General features: G+C 36.5%; 1 protein-coding gene across 2 annotated transcripts in view; it reads left to right on the top strand.

Annotated features, from left to right (window-relative positions):
* LOC127430025 (high affinity cationic amino acid transporter 1-like) overlaps nucleotides 1-25,752 on the top strand; it is a 52,704-nt gene that overhangs the window by 7,452 nt on the left and 19,500 nt on the right. For both annotated transcript variants that reach the window (XM_051679435.1, XM_051679434.1), the window contains exons 2-7: nucleotides 17,446-17,887; nucleotides 18,055-18,213; nucleotides 18,712-18,877; nucleotides 19,789-19,922; nucleotides 22,714-22,936; nucleotides 24,514-24,653. In XM_051679435.1, coding sequence (XP_051535395.1) covers nucleotides 17,518-17,887; nucleotides 18,055-18,213; nucleotides 18,712-18,877; nucleotides 19,789-19,922; nucleotides 22,714-22,936; nucleotides 24,514-24,653 — 1,192 coding nt within the window. In that variant the 5' untranslated portion in view covers nucleotides 17,446-17,517. The remainder of the gene's footprint in view (nucleotides 1-17,445; nucleotides 17,888-18,054; nucleotides 18,214-18,711; nucleotides 18,878-19,788; nucleotides 19,923-22,713; nucleotides 22,937-24,513; nucleotides 24,654-25,752) is intronic.

The raw sequence follows: 25,752 nt of genomic DNA on the forward strand, positions 1-25,752 counted from the left end.
AATTAGCTAATTTGCATTTTTGCTCATTACTCCGGAACCGTATAGGCTACAATACAAATGTGTAGCTTCTCTGAATTCTCTAACAGTGTCCCACAATGATATGGTCACTGTAATTTTCATTCCTGCAAGAGAACCTTTTTTAATCACGTATTTTTTGAAAAACATACTTTTTCTAACTCGTCCTAGGCCGTTTTTTTCAATTCGCACAAAAATTTGTATACATCATCTAAAGACCCTCCAGACAAAAAGTTATCAAAAGAATTTTGATATTTCAAATCGTTCTGAAGATATAAGCAATTATGTTGGGCGTGGCCTATAATAACTAATTGGCCTGTATCTTGTGAGCACAATTGTCAAACTTAGCAAAACTTAAAAACATTGAAAAGGGAACATTCTGAGGTCACTTGCAAAATTACAGCAATTTGGCTCTAGCTATAACAGAAGAATAGCTGCATTTTTAAATAATTAGAATAATGGAGAAAGACATGCTGTTTTACTGTTTGTCTACCAGAGGGAGCCACACAAGAAATGTCTTGTTTTTGCTTGCACTATTTTAAGCAACACATTAATCCTGCAGTAACACAGTAACGTAATGATTGATGTATTGCGGCTCATGACAGATATAGGTGGGTCCAGGGGTTGCGTTAACCGAAAAATCTCCGTCACTTTGTCACGGTCAAGTTTGTCAGGTTTGTTCTGTATGTATGTGTTAAGGTGTCACTTTCAGCAATTCTATGGAGACGCTGAATGTGAGGCTCGTTGATTATCAGCACACCTATCTTTAATTCTATCTCCCAATCCACAATATTCTCAGAGAGTCCACTGTATTTCGCAAGGTGGGCGGAATTTCAGGATGACTAGCGGAAGTGCAATTGGTTGGCGTATTTTGTGTAGCCGGTCACTGCCTGCTCATGTGCCATGCGGTTAGATTCTTGCTTTTTAAATGTTGTAAGATGTCTTATAAATTTCCTGGACCATGTGTGCAGTTAATAGTTATCCTAATAATCAAGTGAAACTAAAGTTTAGTCTAAAACAGCAATGTTATGATCAGAAACCACAAAGCACAGCGCTCCAGTCCCAGATGCTTCTTCCATTGGCTGCCTACAGAAGGATTGACTTAGAAACATCTGTTTGAAAAAGCTTGGAATAATTTGTTTGTGTGGTCTTTCACTTTATTGGCAAGAAGTCAACAGCAGGGATTACTTATATTATCCACCGTTACGGTCTGGCTACGATAGACGTCCAGAAACAGAGTGCAATGAATTACAGAAACGATAGCATTATTGTGCTGACAGATGTGTGTACATGTGCTGAAAGTTCATTAGACATTTTGAGAGTTTGTTCATTTCTATTCAGCATTGGCCTTTGTGAATGCTTCACTTGTTTTGAAATGGCATATAAAAGGAACAGTTTTACCTGAACTGTCTGTGAGTAGTGACAATGTTTTCAACTGTTTTCATGCTGGTATGCTAAATTGATCAATTCTTCAGTGGAAGACCATAATTATTAGATGAGACATGTACAGTAGTGAGATGTTTTATCACGTTTGAAATTAACTCTATTCTGATTTTCCTCTTTCCTGCATTTTTCCTGCCTGCAGTTCACTTTCTTATGAGTGTCTTTGCAGAATGAACATGTCTTCCCTTAAGGGGAAAAGGTGATTTGGAAAACAATGTGGAGATTAATTCAGTATCAGTTAAATGTATTTGAACAGTGCTTTTAACAATACATACTGTTTTATAGTTGCTTTACAGAGAACATTAAACTTTTGTGTACAATGTTTATAGTGTATGTCCAAATAAATGTTTATTTGTATTGCATGTAGTTCTTTTTGTACAGTACAGTTTATTGTGTGACTGCCAAGATATTATTTCCTACACAAGAACATTAAATTCAGTATATCAACTGGATCAGTTGTTCAGTCAACACTAAAATATTTAATGTAGGTTATAGCATTTAGATATGGATATTATGTATGTAAACTAACAATTATAAAGCTAGATTGAGCTTACTACACAGTCATCTCCCTCAAAACAATTGAATTTTATCCGAAAAACAGCAGCATGACAGTCTCATCACCTGAGTCCTGTAATACACGAGCATCATGCTGTCTGGACCTCCACTGTTTTTCGAACTTGACCTAGGCCGTTTGCCCAATTCTCACGAAACTTGGTATATATCATCTGCAGACATTCCTGACAAAAAGGACACCTGACACCCGAGAAGTCCAAAGGTCCGAAATATTCCACAATCCACAACGTGGTTTTAATGAATTAAAATTTGTATCTTCTATACAAGTTATAATTAACAGTAATTCATAAACAGTAATTAAACGATTCACAAATTTGTACTAAACAAAGCCTAAATGTATTATAATACAATTAACTAAGAATATTTAAATATTTTAATGCCAGTAATTGCATTTCTTAAGTGTAGTAATATAAATTATTTTTAAAAAGTAGGCTAATTAATTAACTAATTCGAATTAATCACTATTGGCTAGTAAATTTTTGTTTTTACTCGCCAGACTTTTGACAACATGTAAGCGTATATATATATATATATATATATATATATATATATATATATATATGTATTATATACTGTATATATATATATATATATATATATATATATATAGGTCATTCAGAATGTATTCAGACCCCTTTTTTTTGTTGCAGCCTTATGCTAAAAGGCGTTATTATTTTTTTTTTTCACATCTATCTACACTCCACACCCCATAAAGACAAAGCAAAAAACAGATGTTTGATAACTTTGCAAATTTATTAAAAAGAAAAAACTGAAATATCACATTGACATAAGTATTCAGATCCTTAACTCAGTACTTAGTTGACGCACCTTTGGCAGTGTTTACAGCTTCAAGTCTTTTTGGGTATGATGCGACAAGCTTTGCACACCTGGATTTGGGGATTTTTTTTGCCATTCTCTGCAGATCCTCTCAAGCTCTGTCAGCTTGGATGGGGACCGTTGGTGGACAGGCATTTTCAGGTCTCTCTAGAGATGTTCGATTGGGTTCAAGTCCGGGCTCTTGGTGGGCCACTCAGGGACATTCACAGAGTTGTCCCTAAGCCACTCTTGCGTTGCCTTGGCTGTGTGCTTAGGGTCATTGTCCTGTTGGAAGGTGAACCTTCGGCCCAGTCTGAAGTCCTGAGCACTCTGGACCAGATTTTCATTAAGGATATCTCTGTATTTTTCTGCGTTCAGCTTTTCTTCAACCCTGACCAGTCCCCCAGTCCCTGACGCTGAAAAACACCCCCACAGCATGATGCTTCCACCACCATGCTTCACCGTTGGGATGGTATTGCGCAGGTGATGAGTGGTGCCTGGTTTCCTCCAGACATGACGCTTGGAATTGAGGCCAAACAGTTCAATATTCATTTCATCAGACCAGAGAGTCTTGTTTCTCACAGTCTGAAAGTCCCTTAGGTGCTTTTTTGCAAATTCCAAGTGGGCTTTCATGTGTCTTGCACTAAGGAGAGGTTTCCGTCTGGCCACTCTGCCATAGAGCCCAGATCGGTGGAGTGTTGCAGTGATGGTTGTACTTCTGCATGTTTCTCCCATCTCCACACATGATCTCAACCAGGAGCTCAACCAGAGTGACCATTGCGTTCTTGTTCACCTCACTTATCAAGGCCCTTCTCCCCTGATTGCTCCATTTTGCCGGGAAGCCAGCTCTAGGAAGAGTCCTGGCTGTTCCAAACTTATTCCATTTAAGAATTAAACTTCAATGCAGCCAAGATTGTTTTGTAGCCTTCCCCAGATCTGTGCCTTGACACAATCCTGTCTCTGAGTTCTGCTGGCCCTTTGACCTCATGGCTTGGCTTTTGCTCTGATATACATTATCAGCTGTGAGACCTTACATAGACAGGTTGTGCCTTTCCAAATCATGTTCAGTCAATTTAATTTGCCACAGGTGGTCTCCATTCAAAGTGTAGAAACAACTCAAAGATGTTCCAGAGAAATGGGATGCACCTGAGCTAAATTTCAAGTGTCATAGCAAAGGGTTTGAATACTTATTTCAATGTGATATTTCATATTTCTTTTTAATACATTTGCAAAGTTATCAAAAATCAGTTTTTTTCTTTGTCACTATGGGGTATGGAATGTAGATTGATGTGACAAAAATAAATAATTTGAAGCATTTTAGCATAAAGTTGCAGCATAAGAAAATGAAGGGGTCTGAATCCTTTCTGATTACACTGTATATAATGTGTGTGTTATAACAAGATGGAGCCAGGTTGTATGTTGGCATGCCGTCGCTCCTTGTTTAGTTCATATGTTTTTGTTATTTTGTGCTCTGTTTGTTTAATCACACATTTGGAATGCTCCTCTTTGGTTTATGACCGATTAACGTTATTAAATATTTGATCATCAGCTATGGACCTTTGGAGCCATGACCCTAGCGTGGGGTGTTTTTCTGATCCTCGTTCCATGTCTTTGGCTACGATGAGGGCTTACCATTTGTCTGGCTGCATGTGCTTGAGGAAGAAACTCTGCAGGAAATGTGGTAAACGAGCAGGCGCTTTAGTGTGATAAAAAAAAAAAAACTTGAGAAATCTGACCGATGGGTTTACGATCGTTGATGAAGATTGTGCTGTGGCGCCAATGATGCTAAGATGCTTATACTTGCCGCCTGTCTTCCCGGTCCCCTCGATGTCAACGTTGCGTATTGTTCTGACAATGACTAATAACAGAGGATTAAATCGCTCATATCTTCACTCTCTGGGTGGCGAAATGCCGATGGAATTAACTGGTACATTTTCTAAACTGCCTCTTGACTCCACATCAATGCAAATGGCTTTGGTGAATGCACAATCTCTTGTCAACAAAACTTTTATCTTGAATGTCTTTTTTCTATCCCATGAATTGGGTTTTTTATTTGTCACTGAAACATGGCTAAATGTTGCAGATTTAAGCCGTCTTACTTAACTTTCGTCTTCAGGATGTTGCTTTTTTAGTACCCCCAGGGCTATTGGTCAGGGTGGGGGGTTAGCATTTATTTAAAAAAATGTGTTTAAATGCAGATTACTGCCAATTGAAAGTTTTAAAAGTTTTGAAATGCAATTAATTATGGTGGACATGTCTATGCCTTTGCTTTATGCTCTCATATCTAGGCCTCCTATATACAATAAGGACCGTATAAATGAGTTTTCTGTGTTTTTATCAGTTATTGTACCATCTTCAGACAGAATTTTGATTCTGGGTGATTTTAACATTCATGTCTGCTGCCTTTTGTAACCCTTGACCAAAGAGTTTTTAAATCTGGTTGATTCATTTAATTTGTCCCAGTGTGTTTCTGGTCCCACATATGAACACATATCCTTAGGTTTGCCTGTGGAAAATGTTCATATTATAGATACTGTGTTCTCAGACCATAAACCTATTGTTTTTTATGTTACTTTTTTGGGTAAAGTTCAAACAAATCATCAGTCACCTGCATTTTTAACTCGTGTTCTTACTTCATCTGTGGCCAGTGAGTTCTCGACCACTTTTAGTACGTCTGTTTTAACTACTTTTATTGAGTCCCCCACCTCACCCTCTACAGGACCTGAGGAGCTAGTTACTCTATTTAACTCTGTCTGCTCTGGTATACTTGATTCAGTGGCTCCCTTTAAATGGTTGAGTCGTAAAATAAAGACGCAACCATGATTAAATGGCACTACTCGGACCCTTAGACAAGAATGTAGAAAGGCTGAATGTAAGTGGCTGAAAGACAAATTACAAGTTTCCTATGATATTCTGAAAGAGCGTTTATTAAATGATCAAAGACCTGTTAAGGTGGCCAGATCTATCTATTTTTCTGGGATTATCTCACGAAATAGTAATAAACTGAGAGTTCTGTTTTACACCGTAAATAAAGTAATTAATCCAGTTATTACTTTTTCAAATCCTTCTATAGACATATGTGAAAAGTTGTAAAATCCGGTATAAGATCCAGTATTTTACCATCAGTGGATGTTTTAGTTTAATTTACTGTTTGTTCACACTGTTTTAGTCAGTGTACTTTTCACACTTAAAATATATTATTGCACACCTGAAAACAACGACTTCTCCTTGTGATGTTGTCCCTTCTCACCTTTTTAAAGAGGTAGTAGACATTATTGATACTAGTATTTTATCTATTATAAATAGTAGTCTGACATATGGCATTGTCCCGGATAGTTTTAAATATGTGGTTGTTCAGCCTCTTTTTAAAAAACCTAGCTTAGATCCCCAGGACTTCGAAAATTTTAGACCAATCTCTAAATTACACTGTAAACCCTAATGTTGTCATTACTGTAAAAATCAAGTTGTCTTAAGTATTACTTGAAATGTCAAGTTTTGGACTTATAACTCAAGTATTTGTTCATTGAACTTATTTTTCTTAAAAATCCATAGACTTAAAATTTGAAGTGTTAATAACTCAAACTACTGAGTACAAAATTGAGGCTACGGGGAATACCCACAATCCCTTGCTGCTTGAATTATGTTTCCTTGGTCAGAAGGAACAGATTGGGGAATTTAAATAATTGTTATTAAGAATTCATAGACGTTTTAGCTCTTTTGTTGTATTATTTATATTGTAATGTCACCATTAGGGTGATCTGTGCCTCTTTGGTCAAGTTGGACCCTGGTCACACTATCTCAGTTCTCTTTGTGCATGTGCAGCTGAAGTGCATATATGCATTTCTGTAAAGAGTTATTTATTAACTGACCTAGAATCAGTTATCATCTTTATTTGAGCTGTGCTGTTGTTTGATCTAAAATGTAATAAATTCAATTAAAATGTACAGCAGTAGAAATAACAATATTTAAATTCAAATCTGAGTTAAGTCTACTTGCTTGTAGTTAACTCAACTTAAGTAGTTAAGTTCACTCAACATGAAAACCAAGTTAATTGTACTTAAATACTCAAGTTTGGGAGACCCCATTACTCAATGGAATTGAGGGAACGAGTTTACTCAATCAAATGAGTGCAATTAACTTATTAGGGTTTTCAGTGTACCATTTGTAAACAAGATCTTGGAGAAGGTAGTTAATACACAGCTAGTTTCTTTTTTAACACATTTTTTTTATTTTTGATAGATTTCAGTCAGGTTTTAGAGCTAGACACCATACGGAGTCAGCTCTTCTTAGAGTTACAAACGACATTGTTAGGAGTTGATTCTGGAAATTGTGTTACACTAATGTTATTGGATCTTAGCGCAGCCTTTGATACCATAGACCTATTTTAACTGAACGTCTCAGGGATTGCGTTGGAATTCAGGGGCCGGCCCTTGACTGGTTTTCTTCGTATTTGCAAGATAGAACGTGTTCTGTCAGGATTGGGAATTGCTCTTCATCATCTGCTCCTATTTCTAGCGGGGTCCTACAAGGTTAAATTCTTTGTCTGGTTTTGTTTTCTTTGTATATGCTCCATCTAGGGTTAATAAAAAAATAAAAATGGTATCAGTTATAATTTTTATGCGGATGATTCACAAACGTATTTACTATTGAAGCACAGTGACGATCGCTCTGTTAATTTTCTTTGTAACAGATTGGCTGATGTTAAAAGTTGGTTGGTGAATAATTTTCTCCAGTTAAACAAGGATAAAACAGAATTTATCCTTTTGGTAAAAATTTATGTGGTAAGGATATTACCCAGTGCTTTGGTTTATTGCCTGGTAACAAGCACTATGTGAAAAAAAAAGAAAAAAAGAAAATGTGGGTGTCATTTTTGACTCTGAGCTTAAATTCGGCAGATAAATGCTTTTGTGAAAAACAGTTTCTTTCAGTTAAGATCTATTTCGAAGCTAAAATCTATCCTTTCTTTTAAATATTTGGATAAAGATACGCTCACTTTTATTTCTACCCGTTTGAACTATTGTAATGTCCTGTATTTAGGTATTAGTCAGTCCTCTGTTTCTTGCTTGCAGCTTGTGCAAAATGCTGCAGAAAGGCTTTTAACAAAAACCAAAAAAGGATCATATTACACCTGTTTTGGCATCATGACATTGGCTACCGGTAACATTTAGAATCCAATATAAGGTGCTACTTTTTGTTTTTAAAGCCTTGGCGCAAATGTACATTAAAGATTTAATCACCCTTCACCAATCCCAGAGATCTTTGCGTTCTACTGACCAGCTGTGCCTCACTGTTCCTCGGTCGCACCTGAAGTGCAAGGGTTACCGTGCCTTTTCTGTTGCAGCCCCTAGATTGTGGAATGATTTGCCTCTGTTTATCAAAGCTGCTACCTGCATTGGTGATTTTAAGAGTGGCCTTAAGACTTATTTTTTACATTGGCTTTTGAATAAGTATTTTAACATTGTTAATGGTAATTATTGTGGTAATTGTTTTAATCTTTGTCCTTTTTTCCTTGTAATGTTGTAAATTTCTATCTCTATACAGCATTTTGATCTACTCTTGTGGTTTTGAAAGTGCTTTATAAATAAAGTTGAGTGTATGTATATATATATATATATATATATATATATATATATATATATATATATATATATTTATAGTAGTTTTCATAGATATATAGTTTCATGCAATATAGTATGCGAGATTGTATATTTTATTTTCATATTTCACTTTTGATCCTTTTAATCACATTTTAGTTTGTGTACTAATGTACAAATTTCACATTCTACCAATTTATGTGATGTCATGAAAATAAATTTTTATAATGATACAAGCTGTTGTCACTGTTTTAAACTTCATAAAACATTTTTAACAAAATATTAGGTGGGAACCTAAGGAAAACAGAATTAATAATTATATTATAAGAGTAATTAAGTGCTACTATATCAAAACTAATATGCAAAAAATACAAAAAACATTAAATGCAATGTCAATGCCATTTCACAGCTGAACTAATGTGATGGTGACTGCGCGATTACAACAGATCCGGACTCTCTGCAGCCAAATATGGTCACTTTCTTTCAGGGCGCTCACGAGACACAACATCGCTGTAAAATACGAGGTTGAATCCAGCTTCTTAATAGCCAGCTTCTTATTCAGTAAAAGGATCGCAGTACTTAAGTTCTTCTCCACCACTTCACAACTCAATCTCTGGCGAGTACAATTTTAATATTTACTTGCCAGTGGCTAATAAAATACATATTTTAGTCACATAGCACGGAATTTGGTCACATATGCGAGTGATTTACTCGCTGTGTAGAAGGTTGACTGCATGCACATATTATTTGGAGTCCCCCACATGCGTTTTGCGGTATTAACGTTACGATTAATCGATTAATTGATCATTAATTTCAACAACAATCGATTATGAAAATGTCTGAAAATTGACATCCCTAGTCTGGGCTGATCATTCCTTAATGTCTGTAAAGAACTGCCTCTATAATGTCTGTAGCAATTCGATGGGACGGCATTCATGAAAATTATGTGACTGTGGCGACATTTTTGCAACATTATATTATGTGGTTTCTTACACGTATCGCAGAAGTTCTGTGGTGAAATGTCCACTGTGTGGCTCTAAAAGAGAGTACAATTTTCTCCCAAACATGTTGTACATGTTTATGCTCTATCGAGTAGAGATGAAAATACGGTGCTTGTCTAATCGACTAGTTGTCCAACAACTGACTAGTCAATTAATGGGTCTGACTACTAACATGAGTATTTTTGGCGGTGGTTTTAATGGGAGACATAATTGTCAAATTAATTGAGAGACGCAACTTGCAACTTCTTGGAGAGCGTTTTTGCGTGATTATAGCTTGCTGTGCTTAATAGTGAATAATAGTCAGCATGATAAAACCTGCAAGAAGTGTCATCTCTTTAGTCCATTTATACACTGCTGCTGTTTCAGCCATCAAAATGCCGCATCAACAACAATACAGTTAAAAACAATCACTGTCAGATGTTAAATCCTCTGCTTTGAGTACTGTTCCTGTATTTATGAGGCTGGCACGGCAACTTCCTCATTGGCGACCGCCTAGTTTGCCTGTGCCTAGAAAAAATCCTGCTTGTGTGAAAGGGAATAAAAGTTGTTGTTGTAGCGCCTCTAGTGTTCATTTCATCAGGAAACTACCTCAGTGCGTACAACGAGCCACGTAAAAATCATAAAAAAGACCAGGGCCTTGTTTCCCAAAAGCATCTTATGATTCATCTTAGTTTTGCGGCCCATTTCCCAAAAGCATCGTACCTTAAGTAGTACTTGAAAATGCTCGTAAATTATCGAGTGCTCTGGAGTAATCGTACAGCGTTAAGAGCATCATAAGGACATAGACTTATGCAGACACCTGCAGGACAATCGAGAAATTACACCTGAATGACCTGATACAATTTAAACACCTATTGCTACATTTTTTGCTCATTTAATATCATTATACATATGTTTTATTTTATTTATTTTTAACTGAAAAGGCTAATAATAATAATAATAATGATGAATGCATAAAAAGGTTAGTCAATATTGGATGAACAGATAAATTAATAAGTAAACAAAGTTATTTGTGGACTAGTTGGTAACAACAAAGTGGTGGCATGATTGTTGCAGAGAACTGTTCAAATTACAATCAGAGAGAGAAGGAAAAAGTAAATAACTTAATGCTGTGCATGAAAATAGTCCGTACAGTATATTGGCTCCTCATCCTCGTCTCCTCTTCCTCTCTGACACCTAAGGGCGCTCTCGTACGTGCCACGCGTTGTGTAGTACCGCACATGTTGTGTAGCATTGCTGTTACCGTTTTCACATTTGGGAGTAAAGAGCAGATCTCCCTTTGATTGGTGAATGTCCCTAAAGCACAGCTTCCACACATAACCTCTTTAAAGTGATGTATGTTTATGTCTGTATGGTTGAGTACAATGTGACCAGCTGATGTTCCAAATTCCTCCCATTTCTCCAGGTGCACTGTGATTGTTGGAAAAAGGGCAAGGCCCTCTCCCAGCCCACTTTCTTGATTTCCACGGCTCGACACATGCATGAGTTTCCATGTGTTCGTCACTTTGGCCATTTAAAGTCAATATGTATGCACTCAGTACTCTTGCCCTTTCTTCTTCAGGGCTGCAAATGGCAAATGTTCCAGTGTGCTTTGCGCAATCTGTGTTGCATCAGGCTGCACGTTACGCAGGTTTTTTTTTCCATTACCCATCCTTGAGTACAGAAACAGACCCCTGTTCATGAATATTGTAGTCATTTGGCATCCACTGTCAAGCCTACTTTTGTTAAGTATATTTAACAAGATGTTGTTGTGCTGGCATTAGCTAAGGTTTTTTTTTTTTTTTTTTATGTGTTGGGAAAATGTACTTTTATAATCATTTGAACAACCAGCAGCTACTGAATATAAAGTTTTAGAGATAATGTGCTGGTTGGATTGCTTTCTGGACAAGATTGAACATGCATTGAACTTCCAAATAAATAGGTCACCCAAATATGAAAGTTCTGTAATCATTTAATCACCCTCATGACTCACTATTAGGTAGGGATGGGACAATATAGAGATTTTCGAAATTTTGCAAACCAAAAAAATGAGAAACCGTATTGAGGCATAAACCAATATTTTGAGATTTGCTACGTTTTTTTTTATCCATGTGAGCATACATGAAATCACCCATAAATCATTAAAAGTTCTCTATTGCTTTATTTTACACTATTTAGACCATACAACAGAGGGCGCAATCTCCATCTTCTGTGCAGTAGTAGCCGTACTTCACCAGAAGCGTTTCCATTATTTGAAAATGGCTGCAGACGGCAGCAACACGCCCAAAAAAGAGATTAAGAATGCTCTGTCTATGCTGAAATCGTCAGTATGGCAAAAGTTTGGCTTTTCTGTGAAGTACGAAAACAAAACACAGGTAGCTGTCAAGACAAAAACTCTTGTAAATAAATCTGTAAGTTGTGTAGAACATGATGCATCATCTTCAACGCTACCTCTATTCTTGAAGGTGCCATTTGTTTGTGATCTTTTTTTATGCATATAAGAAACTCATTATTTAAACTTTGAGAATTTATATTGTGTATTAGAAAACTTTATTCTGATGAGAAATTATAATTAGCATTTTGCATTCTTAAAATATTTTTTGTCATACTTTGTCATGCAAGTGTTTTTATATTGAACCGAGATTATATTCGAGATTGTTGCTATATTAAATAGAGATAACTAATCGTGAACCCCATATCGTATATCGAACCGAACCGTGAGAACCATATTGTCCCATACCTATTATTAGGTCATGTACCCTTTAAACTCTTTAAAGAATGCGCCGCTCTCATTCTTGGCAGATAAATTAAGATAAATTATTTTCTTGGCTTCTCATTGTGGCGACAGTATTTTTATGGTTTGTTATGCCAAAATTATATAACAAGCTGTGGTATTTTGCTCTTGTAACAGTTCCCATCATCTGCTGATAGCTTGATCAATGGATCGTGTTCAATTATGTATGTTCGTTTCCTGTATTTCAATTGTTCTATGCATATATTGACATTAGTTCGGCCACCATTGGAAAAACCCATATCGGTTGACCACTATAACAGTCCAATAAAAACAAAGGTCCAGTTGACACACAAAAAAGGTATGGCTTCACATGGTTGAGAAGAAAGTCCTTAAAATCAGACCAAATCAGTTCACTTCTAAACCTTCTCTAAGATCAAGTGCTGGTGGTTTGTTAACACTCAGTTTTGTGACAGGAGGCAGTGACAGGCAAATACCAGAACCGAGAGTTGATGGAGAGATGGTTGGAGTGTCTGTGATCACCACAGCTGCTGGACTACATGTAACCTAACAGCATGCTATTTGCGGCACTGAGGTTTGAATGGGTTAGTAGCCACAAAGGCATCTGACTCGTGCTACAGACAAATGCCTCCCCATGTCTCTATTTACTTCGGGTCAAAAGAGAAAAAGATCTCCTTAAAAGTTTTACGAAACAAATCCTCATTGTATACCTGGAGGAGGTACTGAACTGAAGCTCTGAGCAAAGAATCACCAAAAATCATCTGACTTTATTTGTTTTTTATAGGGATTTCATCAGCTTTGATATTTTGAGTTGGTAAGAAAAAATCCTAAACTTCAAAGCATCTGATTCTCTGATTAGTGGTCTCTGTGGATTAGAAGTGTCTCGAAGCTCTTTGTTTTTCCCCCCCCCCCGAGTTTATTTATCCGATTTTCTCACTAAATGATGCAAAGCACTATATATATATATATATATATATATATATATATATATATATATATATATATATATATATATATATATATAATTTCTTTATTTTTTTGTGGATGTTTTAGGACTTTTCTGTGCTCTTCAGAGAGACTCGAACTTAAAATGGATAATTCAGACTAAATTATCTTCTGATGTCTTTCTATAATGCAACGCGAATGGAATATTGTGAATTTGTGTTTGCGTTTTAGCCATAATGTATTAACGATAAGGGCAAATTTGACAAAACCTGTCAAGAACACGAACCTTCTTTGTCCCAAAATCAAAGCAAAGAAATTAGTAATGTTTTGGTATGTTTGCATTGTGGCATTATTTTCATGAACAAGAACATTTCTGCCTCAATTCTCATTAACAAACAATCTAATTCTTGTGTCTGCAATGCAAAACAACACAACAGTGATACATGTATTATTTAAGTTGTAAAGTATTTATACATCATGGTAGTATATAAAAAATGGTTAGATTAGTAAATGCATTAGACTTGTGACATGAACTAACAATGACCAGGGGTGGATTAACCACCAGGCCGATTGGGCTGTTGCCCAGGGGCCTCTAAACCCAAAGGGCCCCATGCTCTAAATCAATTATTCATTTATTTTGAGATATCTATTATACATCCACGTAAATATCAGCCTTAAACGAAATACCATTTATTCGGCTGAATGCATGCTGGACTACAGCAGTGCGAGCACAGACATTCGAGTGCGCACTCAGGGAATCTGCGTCTCACAGGTGCAGCACATTTATTTGAAGGACTACAGAGAACAGCCTTTGATTTACAAAATGCTTTCGAACACAAAGATAAGGTGCAGTTCACTCTTGCTGTGTACAAAGCTGATGGTTTAAATTCATATTAATAAGTGACAGAATTCATGCAACAGTATGGAGGACTTTAAAATGTTTAAGTCCTGCATGCATTTAATGTTTAATGATAAAGCGAAAGATGCCTTAATACCCTAAATATGTGCACGGTAACCTTTTGTAATATTTGGTTAACCGCGAGAGTTCATGAACGGTTATTGTGTTATTTGTCGGGAGTCGGGACTCTGGAATAATAAACGTTTATTGCCATGGATGTGCTAAACACAAACTCAGATAGCAGGGAATAAAGTGCACAGTGAGCTATGAGCATAAATAGCACAATACATAGATCTTCAATTGATAAAATCACATTTAAGTAAAAAAAAAAAAAATCTCTCTCTCTGCCTGCAACATAGTAGGCCAATTCTTAATCAATGGAAAATGCGTATTTCTGTCTGGGCAGGTTCACTTTCCATGAGGCAGTGCACACTATGGTTTATAAACCTCTTTGGGATGCTTTGATTTTTAAATGATTCTCCATTTAACTTGTGTAATTATTGTCTGCACACCAGAGCAAAAGGGGGAAAAAAACATTGGCTCACCGTTTATCAAGCGCTGAAACTTTGCCAGGTGGAAAACAATCTGGAATCATGTGTAACAGCTACATTAAGTCCTCCTTCCAACCTGAACTTCAGAATGTTGATTTGTGACACCTGAGCTGGAAAAGCTTGATGCAGCGCAACAAATGGTGAAACAGAACACAGGTGTCTCGAGATGCGTTAATAAATATTGAACTTATTTTATTTATTTTTTTATCCCCTTTTCTCCCAATTTGGAATGCCCAATTCCCACAACTTAGTAGGTCCTTGTGGTGGCGCGGTTACTCACCTCAATCCGGGTGGCGGAGGACAAGTCTCAGTTGCCTCCGCTTCTGAGACCGCCAATCTGCGCACCTTATCACGTGGCTCGTTGTGCATGACACCGCGGAGACTCACAGCATGTGGAGGCTCATGCTACTCTCTGCAATCCACGCACAACTTACCATGCGCCCCATTGAGAGCGAGAACCACCAATCGCGACCACGAGGAGGTTACCCCATGTGGCTCTACCCTCCCTAGCAACCGGGCCAATTTGTTTGCTTAGGAGAACTGGCTGGATTCACTCAGCACCTGGATTCGAATTCACGACTCCAGGGGTGGTAGTCAGCGTCAGTACTCGCTGAGCTACCCAGGCCCCCTTGAACTTATTTTTAAGTTAACAGTGTCTAAAAAAATGTGACGATCCTGCACAACGAATTGTAAAACAGAATGCAGGTGTCTTGAGTCTTGAGTTTATAAATATTAAAGTTATTTTAAACTTAACACAGTGTCTAAAAAAATGCAACGGTCCCATGCGGTATGGCGCAACAATCAAAGCCATCTGTCCAGTGTGTGTTTACATGGCCTCAATGCACACGTGAACAGCCCGTAACTCGCCCTATAGACTTCTTGAAAAACTGACCCGAACCTGGCCCAAAACCTGTAGGTTTGTCGGGTTCCGTCGGACTCAGATTGGGTTGAAGACCTCTAAACGTGCAGAATAACCGAATAGTGATTTTGGTATTTGAATACCGTGCACATCCCTAATAATAACGTGTGATTTTGGATTGGTTCATAATTAAAAAGTGCATAAAATTGGCCATATAAGACATTGCTCCAAACTTTTCTTCCGTCAATTTGAAAAATCCAACCAAATTTGGCAAGCGTCCTGTAGCGCATAAAGGTGAATGTAGTCACGTGACATGTCATGGGGGGCCTCAATGGTGTTCCGGCCCATGGGCCTCTCAGTTCTTAATCCGTCCTTGACATTGATCAATATATTTTTGCATCATTTTATTAATCTTGGTTAATTTAGTGAAACAAAATTGTTCATTGTTAGTTGATGGTTGATGTTAGTTCATAATGCATTAACTGTTGGTAACATATATAGAACAAATTTTAATTTGTATAAGTTAATGTTAAAATTTACATTAAGATTAATAAGTGCTGTACAAGTTTTGTTCATTGTTAGTTAATGTTTACTAATGTACCAATGTAAAGAATGTTTTACCTAGAATGTTAAAGAAACCAATGTTTTACCTTATTGTAAAACGTTACCTGTACTGTAATAATAAATAAAATTAAAAAAACAGTAATAAGAATCTAAAGAAAATAGTTATTAAAAAAATACATGAAAGGAAAAACACATCAAAAGTAAAATACAAATAATGCATGAATGCAAGTAATTAGAATTGTGGGTGGGATTTTTTTATGCACTCAGCACTTGTGTGTTTAAAAAAAGATCATACTGTAAAGTTCAAGTGATACCTCAGCTCAGTGCCAATATGCTCTTAGCTTACTGCTATTACAGTAATGATGAGTACAAGAACTCAACCTGCTTGCAGTGGCAGTACCAGGCTCACATATCATCACTCTTAGGGCTCTTCCAGAAGGAGGTCTGTCAGGATCGAACTGCTTGTATTACCTAAGAGAAACCTTCAGAAGACATGTTTGAGGTTCAAATGTAGCTATCTTGATGAGAGTTCGACCAGTATTGTTTTCAATGGCCAAATACCGATATATATATACACACTACCGGTAAAAAGTTTTGAAACACTTACTCATTCTGTTTTATAATTTTTTTTTTTTTTCACATTTAGAATAATAGTACAGTCATCAAAACTATGGAATAACATAAGTTGTGACTAAACAAAATCCAAAATAAATCAAAACTGTGTGTGTGTGTGGGGGGGTGTCAATAATGCACATTTATTTGCAGTATAAACATATTTTTATAACGGTATTTACGTGACTTATTCACTAAAAGCAGTTTATTATTTGGGCTGTTAAGTTGTCTAAGGGGCCATTCAGACCAAATGCATTTTTTTTTTTTTTTTTTTTTTGCAAAACAAATGGAACAGAATGCAGGTGTCTCCAGACGCATTTTTAAAAGTTCAAGTTCTTTAACTTGGCACGGCATCTTAAAAACATATGATGTTCCTTCGTCAGATGCTTGAAAAACTGCAGGACCTGGCGCAATGGTCAAAGACACTGGTCTAGTGCATGTTTACATACAAAAACAATTAAGAACAGCGCAGACATGTTTGTTGTGAAGTAACGGCCCCTAAATCATTCGTTTTACAGGTAGGAGTACTTTACAGGTTATGCTTTACCAATATAATTCCTGGGTGTGGAGTTTGCTCTGTGTTAACAGTCCCCTTCTGGTGTCCTTGTATGTATCATTAAAACTCACAGTACAATTGTGTTATCATAACCACGATTTATGCATTTGGCAGACACTTTTATCCAATGCAACTTACAGTGTATTCAAGCTATACATTTTTTCTGTAAGTATTTCCTGTGAATCGAACCCATGAAAATGAATGTTTTTCTGTAATATCAAGACAAACTTTAATGGACACTAAATCAGAATAGTAATCCCTCTTGCTCTTTATATTGTTTTATCCAGGCTTTCCATTGACCATTCTGTGGAGACCTTGTGTATGTTTGTGTGGGTGAGAGAGCTCGAAGAGAAATCAACATGGTTCTTGCCCATCTAAAAGGGTTCGGAAAGCAGCTTCTGAGGGTGAAGATGGTCGACTGCAGCACAGAAGAGTCTCGGCTTGCTCGATGTCTCAACACCTTTGATCTGGTGGCTCTTGGTGTGGGCAGCACATTGGGCGCTGGTGTCTACGTGCTGGCCGGAGCCGTGGCCCGAGAAAATGCTGGACCGGCTATCGTTGTGTCCTTCCTTATTGCAGCACTGGCCTCGGTCATGGCCGGACTATGTTATGCTGAGTTCGGCGCACGTGTACCCAGGACAGGCTCCGCATATCTGTACAGCTATGTGACGGTAGGGGAACTGTGGGCCTTCATCACTGGCTGGAACCTCATCCTCTCCTACATTATAGGTGAGAATACTTGATTCAGAAGAGTCCAAATACATTCTAAAAGCCACTGTATCTATATATTTATATATATTTTGCCATTATATTGGCCACATGGTCCTCAGCATACCGACATTGGACATTGAAAGACCTATATTGTTCAACAACTGTTATAATGTTCCCACTCTCAGGAACCTCCAGTGTGGCTCGGGCGTGGAGTGCGACCTTCGATGAGCTCATTGGGAAACACATAGAAAACTTCTGCAGACTCCACATGAATATGAACATGCCGGGAGTGCTAGCAGAGTATCCAGACATGTTTGCTGTTCTCATCATCCTCACACTCACAGGTAAATTCAACGAGAGTCAGATTATAGAAATATATTCCTCCCTAATCTGTATTGTCCACAAAATCAAGACCCAATGGAATCAAAACGAGAGTTTTATGGCTTTAAGTCCTTGTTTGTTAGCTTTGAGGTCATCTATCTCCTAGTGTATTCCTAAACATTGACAAAATGCACTTTCAGAAGATATGCATTTAAAATGTACAGTCTTTCCAGGAAAATGTACCAAAAGTAGTGTTGAGTCATCTTGCACTACACAGATTTTTGTCCAACCATATGCTATATAGAATGAGAAAATCGTACTTCATGGATGTGATGAAACTTTTGTTTTAAAAAAAGAAACAAACTTCCTCTTTCATTTGGAAATATGTCAACACGGGACTGAAAACTGCTCATCAAGCCACTTCATGGGGTCTTTAATGATAATTGGTCATAAAATAGTAGTATGGAAGTCATGCAGTTGGAAATGAGATCTGATATTAAGGTCTTGTGCGTGTTCTACAGGGTTGTTGGTGTTTGGGGTGAAGGAGTCAGCTATGGTCAATAAGGTGTTCACCTGCGTCAACGTTCTGGTCTTGATGTTTGTGGTGGTGTCGGGCCTGATCAAAGGAACCCTCAAAAACTGGAACCTGAGTCCTGAGGAGATCCTAAACAATACGTCCTATATGAAGTAAAGAACAGTTTGGTTTCATTTTGGTACAACTACAACGACTGAATAAAGCTTTAAAGTGCAGTATGTTTTGGGAAATCACAAAATATTTGTTTTAGAATATAAAGAGAAATACTGAGTATTCTTAGGATATTGCATGTCTATTAATAAAAGTTTGGACATGTCAAGAACTTGTCCTGGTTGTATTTCACCACAAAATCCAAATAAATAAATAAAAACATTTTGCTTAAACAAAATGAATCCTGTTTTAGGACAATTAAGATTTTTTGCATAGTGACATTATATTCACATTCACATTTCACATTATTGTACACAAGGTAATGAGAATTTGGGAATTGTAAAATGAGCTTAATTGAAATGAAAATAATATCAAAATGCCAAAAAAAAAAGAAAAAAAAAGAAAAAGACCTTATTCACAGTAGCGGCATATTTGATTTTTGACGTGAATGAAAACAAGGCTGTGAGAGATAGACTTACCATCTATTCAATGGCATTCATGGTGTAAAGCTGGACCACATTTTCTGGAGTTTTTTATCTAGTAAAATGTTTTGGAAAGATGCTTTTTATTTATTTTTATTTCATTTATTTTGTATGTTTCATCAGCGGAACAATCCAAAACCACTTTAAATAACAGTACAAGCCAACAGTACATCCTCGTTGTCATTCCCGTCAAAAATTAAAGACGGCGCTGCTGTGAATAAGGTCCACAGTGTCCATTTCCTTGTTGTTGTTGTTTTTAGTTTCTTTTTTATCTAAAGTGACCTGAACATGTTTGTGTGAGATTAACCCTAGCAATTACAGCATTGCAATAGGATCACTCTCACTAGACTGTTTTATTAATCGTTTTACTGATACTAAAGAATCCTTGTCAGAGGGAAATGCTGCAACTCATTAATTGTTTTTATCATCAGTACATCAGAGCTGTTGCCATTTGGAAAGAGTCTGGGTGTTGGCGGCTTCATGCCCTTCGGCTTCACTGGAGTTTTGTCTGGTGCCGCAACCTGTTTCTATGCTTTTGTCGGATTTGATTGTATCGCCACAACAGGTGAGACTATTTTTTTTACGTGGTTTGCTTGATTATAAATAGGTATGTGTTAGGTTGCATGATATGTTTTGACTATATTGGTTATCGGTATATGTAGTGAATTTTTATTTATCAGTATAGGTCGATATTGGATATTGGCTGACAAAATGTGGACATTTTCACCTATTCAAGTGCTAAATTGAAGGGATAGAGATTAGACTACAGCAGAGTAAGAGCCTTAACTGCAGCGCTATGCGAATTGTCATATGCGCGAAGTCAGTGAACATGGCCATGAAGTACTGATATTTTCGCGCAAGCACGCGCTAAGTCTAGGCGCAAGTGGGTTTGCGAAATAACACGCACAAAGCGCTAATGGGGTGGGTCAAGTGCAATTTAACTTCTCCAGTTATGGCACTGTCTTATTATATATTCCGTTTCCTGTCGAGCAACGTCGATATAAAGGAAGACAGCCCATTCATAAGAATTTGGTAGTGTACATGGGCTGTATGCAATGCATCCCCTGTTCTGTGACTGTATTGTCGTCTGCGCTGCTCCTGACAGGGATGTATGTGATCCATGTTCTCTATCTGCCTCTCTGGGACTGTAGACCTTATTCATGCTAGCGCCATCTTTGATTTTTTTTATATTTTATCAATGTTTTGTCCGCGGAATGATCCAAAAACACTTTAAACTGCAGAAAAGCCAGTTGAAGAGACTGTAAGTCTATGCCTCACAGCCTTGTTGTCATTCCCATTAGAAATCAAAGATGGCGCAAGCGTGAATAAGGTCTGTTGGCTCTCGTCCTGCTCGCCCGTGTCTCACCTGCTTGAAATATGCTTTGCTTCTCTCCCATTGTCCCATCTCTGTTTAATGTTTTATGTTTAATTTTCTTGAGCTTGGGAAAGGCGCTATATAGAATAAACATATTACTACTATTATTATTTTTTAAATTATTGTTAATAGGGCTGTCAATCGATTCAAATTTTTAATCGAATTAATTACATGGTGTCCCGATTAATTAATTGAATTAATCGCAATTAATCGCATATATAAATATTTACTGAGAAAGCCCCTCAGATAACAATAATTCAATATATAATGATGAAATAATTATAAATAGTTATCTTTAAATATATACAAATGTTATATATATATATATATATATGTCACTGTGTGTGTGTGTGTGTGTGTGTGTGTGTGTGTGTATATATTCTAAAACAATATTCAGATAATTAAAATGCATTACGCTATTGTGGCAGACGAGTAATGCATTGATAAGACAATACAAAAAGCAGCTTTAGAATCCAATGTATTGTTTATTTGCATATTATTGAACATAAGCCAGTCATTGGCATACAGTTTACAGCAATCCATTTTGCAAGCGAATTTATCAATCAGTCAGAGATTTATTATGAGGGCTTTTCTAAGGACCCGTCAATGTACACCTGCGTCAGACAGGTGCTTTTGGAGGGTCTTACTTTGGTTGCGTCGCTTCATAAACACACAATTTTTAGGTCGCTGTGTCAAGTTAAACGTAGTTTAATACTTAAAAGAACACGTTTTGAGTTTGGATTTGCACTCCATCAAGCTGTGTTTTGAACACAAGAATGCATTCTCGTGTTGTGCTGCCTGCTGAAGGGTTGTTTAATGTTTTATTCTCTGTATAAGCTGCGCGTTGTTTATACAGCTGAAGTTTCGCTTACTGTCCCCTGGAGAAAACAGGTGGTACTTCAAGCTTGAATTCCTCAGGAATTTTCTTTATTTCGGTCTGGGAACATGATTAATTGCTTAATTTTTTAACGCGTTATTTTTTAGTAAAATGAATCGCACTGAATTAATACGTTAAATCGACAGCCCTAGTTATTAATCATATTGATCTACTGACAAACAAATCATGGCTAGTATTAACAGTGATCGATAGCTCTTTAATATCATCTGCTGGTGGAAACCCCAAACTGCGAATGCAGGAACCGAATTTAGATTTTGCGGTAAGAATAGACGTGCTTCTCAAACATCTTAGCGCAGTGACCTATTTCTCAGTAAAATAGCAAATTGCACTTTGCTCCACTTCATTAGCATTCAGTACACGCACAGTTTGTGCGCATACACCCACAGATAGCGCAAACACTCACACCCACGCCCACTTGTGCTTTGTGCTGGCACGAAAATTGCACTTGGAATTAGAGCTTTCACGAAAATTGTATAAGACATGGCCATTACATGTAGCGCTGCGCCTAGAAGAAAGAGCCCTCTGTCTTCATTTACTCGCCTTCAAAATTTATTTTATGTTTAAAACAAGAAAAACTGTTTGCCAGTGAGGCAAGAAAAATAAACCTAATTCAAAGGGAAAACAGGTTTACTTTTTCTTACCTCATTAATAAATAGTTTCCCCCCTAGTGTTAAGCAAAAACCTCATTAATTGTGTTAGATATTTTTGAAAACAAGACTTAATTTCTTATGTCATTTTGCCTATCAAGTAAGTGTTTATTGTTTTAAGGATTTTTAGATAATGTTATTGGATAACTACACAAAAATACTTAATAAGAAAATGAGTTTTTGCAGTGTAATATTTGCAGTGGCCATTTATTGGTTATCGACTATAATATGAAAATATGTATCTGCTATTAAATTTCTTTATTGATGTATCCCTAATATTTGCTGTAAATTTGGGATGATCATGTCTCACTGTTTTGACAGTGTTGTGTGTTTTGTCAGAAGCTGGTCACTCTGTTTTTGAATTGATGGTTATGTTTTTACCTTCAATTTCAGTTGCTCAGTCTGTCTCTCCTATTTATCTTTTTCTGTATTTTAGGTGAGGAGGTGAAGAATCCTCAGAGAGCAATACCCATCGGCATCGTAGCATCACTCCTCATCTGTTTCGTTGCATACTTTGGCGTATCAGCCGCCCTCACTATGATGATGCCATACTACATGCTGGACGAGAAGAGCCCTCTGCCCGTGGCCTTCAAATATGTTGGCTGGGAAGGGGCGACGTATGCAGTGGCTGTTGGCTCTCTTTGTGCTTTGTCTACCAGGTAAGAGCTACACGAAAGCTCTCGAATACAAACCTCAAAGCTGTCTGTATTTGTGTGTGTGTGTTTGCTTTGCATTATTTGTTGTTGTTGTTTTTTTTAAAGCTGCAGTGTGTAATAATTCCTGCGCCACTAGTGTCACCACATGGAAATGCAAAAATTGCTGCTGTCAAACAAGCTTTCCAAACAGTCCGCAAACAGATAGTCCTGCCGAAACTCATGCGTCTTAGATAGACAGAGCTGTAGAAATGTGAAAATCACCTTTTGGGTAAATCAAACTACAAATGGCTCTCTTACAGTTACGTTGGGATAGGAAATGTATTTTAATAATAAAAAATAATAATACACACAGCAGCTTTAATGTTAAGACTAATACAAAATGCACAAAATCATTGTTGAAATTATTTAAAGGGGTCTTAAAATTTTTTCTTTTATTAATTAATTTTAAAATTAATTCAGCTGTTGTTATTGAATGCACAAACATTTTATTATCCTTGTCCTTCAAGGAATAGTTCACCCATAAATGAAAAATCTCATCATTTACTCACCCTTATGCCATCCCAGATGTGTATGACTTTCTATCATCTGTTGAACTCAAATAAAGATTTTTAGAAGAATTTCTCAGCTCTTTTGATCCATACAGTTCAAGTGAATGGGTGCCAAAATTTTGAAGCTCCAAAAATCACTTAAGTCAGCATAAGAGTGATCCATAAGACTCCAGTGATTAAATCCATATTTTCAAAAGCAATATGATAGGCGTGGGTGAGAAACAGATCAATATTGAAGTCCTTTTTTTGCTAGAAATTCTTCTCCCTGCCCAGTAGGGGGCGATATGCATAAAGAATGTGAATCACCAAAAACACAAGAAGGAGAATGTGAAAGTTAAAGTGAAGATTGACTGAGCAGGGAGGATTTGTAGTAAAAAGGACTTAAATATTGAGGGTGAGTAAATGATGAGAGAATTTTCATTTTTGGTTGAACTAATCCTTTAAACCTCTTGTTCTAAAGTTATTGTAATGTTTAATATATTCTGATTTACATGTTGTGTCTCAAATGTTTTAAAGTGTCATGAAACCCCCATCAGCACTGGTCAGTTCTCACCAAAGTTTAAAAAAATGTTCATTAAAAAATAATGTAAAAAAAAATGCTGATTTAAAAAAAAAAAAAAATGCTGATTTTTTTTTTTTTTTTACTGTAAAACGTCTGAATACATCACGGTGTTGAGAATTTGAGAATTGTGAAATGTATTTGTCAATTGTAACATTTTTGTGCAATGAGCTGTTGCAAAAGAAAAGAAAAAAGATATATGTGTATATATATACTGTGTATATATATATATATATATATATATATATATATATATATATATATATATATATATAGTGTATATTAGATTTATATTTTAAAGTGGTTTAATTTTTCATGGCCCTTTAAATGCAAACCCAGTGAATTCCCTTTTACTGGTTAAGCTACAGTAATTAGCTCAAGCTTTTGGCCAAATTGCTTTCATGCATAAAAATAAACAACGTTAATCTAACTGCATTTGCATAGCTTGGATGTGTTTATCTCCCCTGAATTAGTCTATTGGGCTCCATGTTCCCAATGCCCCGTGTAATATGGGCCATGGCTGAAGACGGACTTCTCTTCAAGTTCTTGGCCAACATCAGTGAAAAATCCAAAACCCCCATAATGGCCACTATAACCTCAGGCATAGTGGCAGGTGAGGATGCCTATTAAAACTACTAACAGAATCATTCCTTTACAGATCTCACAGGGATGCATCCAGCACACTTGCAACCTCAACCTGCACCATGACTAAACAGGAATTGTTTAGCCTCTGTCTTGTCCACTTGTGACTCTATGACAACTTCAGAACATAAGCACTTGCACTCTCATGTTCAGAGAATTGCAGCCATGACTTTATATTTGTATTAGCAGAGTCTAGAAAAATGGAGACATAAATGTATACATGTATAAATGTAGACATTTGGTAAAGATTTACTTTAAAAAAAAATTTTTTAAAATAGAGCTGTCAGTCAATTGTAAATTCTAATCGAATTAATTATATGATATGCAGAATAATTAATCACATATATCAATGTTTGCTGAAAAAAAAGTCCCCTCAAATTAAGATAATGTAATCAAATTACATGAATTAAAACTGGGTTACAGTGGGTTTAATTCTTTAAGAACCTTAGGCATAAATTGAGATTTTACCCTCCTTCTAAAATTGAAGTGAGATTTGAGGCATCTGCGATTGTCTGAACTTGGCTTATTTATGCCATTCAGATTTGGATGATAAATCTATCCACTGTTCCCTCATTCTTTGCTACTTTTGTAGTACTTAAGTACAGCTAATTATTATTGTTAATTTATTTACTTTGTAGTATTGCATGTACTATGTACTACTACTATGTATGTAATTCTGGAACACTGAACGTGTTTAGATGCACAATCTTACACTGATTATGCTTGATAAGCCGACGCCAACGTACAGTATGAGGTCATGTAAATGCCTTAAATGGCTTTCCTTCATCGGGGAAAGTCATACACAGTTTAAGCATAAAGCAATCGGCACATATACATTTTTGTCCATTACCCCAATTTTGGATTGCAGTGAAATCATGTATTATTTTTAAATTTGTTTAATAAACTGATTGTTGATAGTTATCAGCGTTTTGGAGTGCATGTAAAAATGCTCAACACTTTAAGTGTATTTATATTATCATCTTGAATATACTAGCATATATGCTTAAGTAATATTTAATATTTAGTTAGTTGTGCTGCTACAAAAATTTACTTCAGTCCAACTAAGGGGC

The sequence above is a fragment of the Myxocyprinus asiaticus genome, chromosome 39 (genome assembly GCF_019703515.2).
Source record: "Myxocyprinus asiaticus isolate MX2 ecotype Aquarium Trade chromosome 39, UBuf_Myxa_2, whole genome shotgun sequence".
NCBI lineage: Eukaryota > Metazoa > Chordata > Actinopteri > Cypriniformes > Catostomidae > Myxocyprinus > Myxocyprinus asiaticus.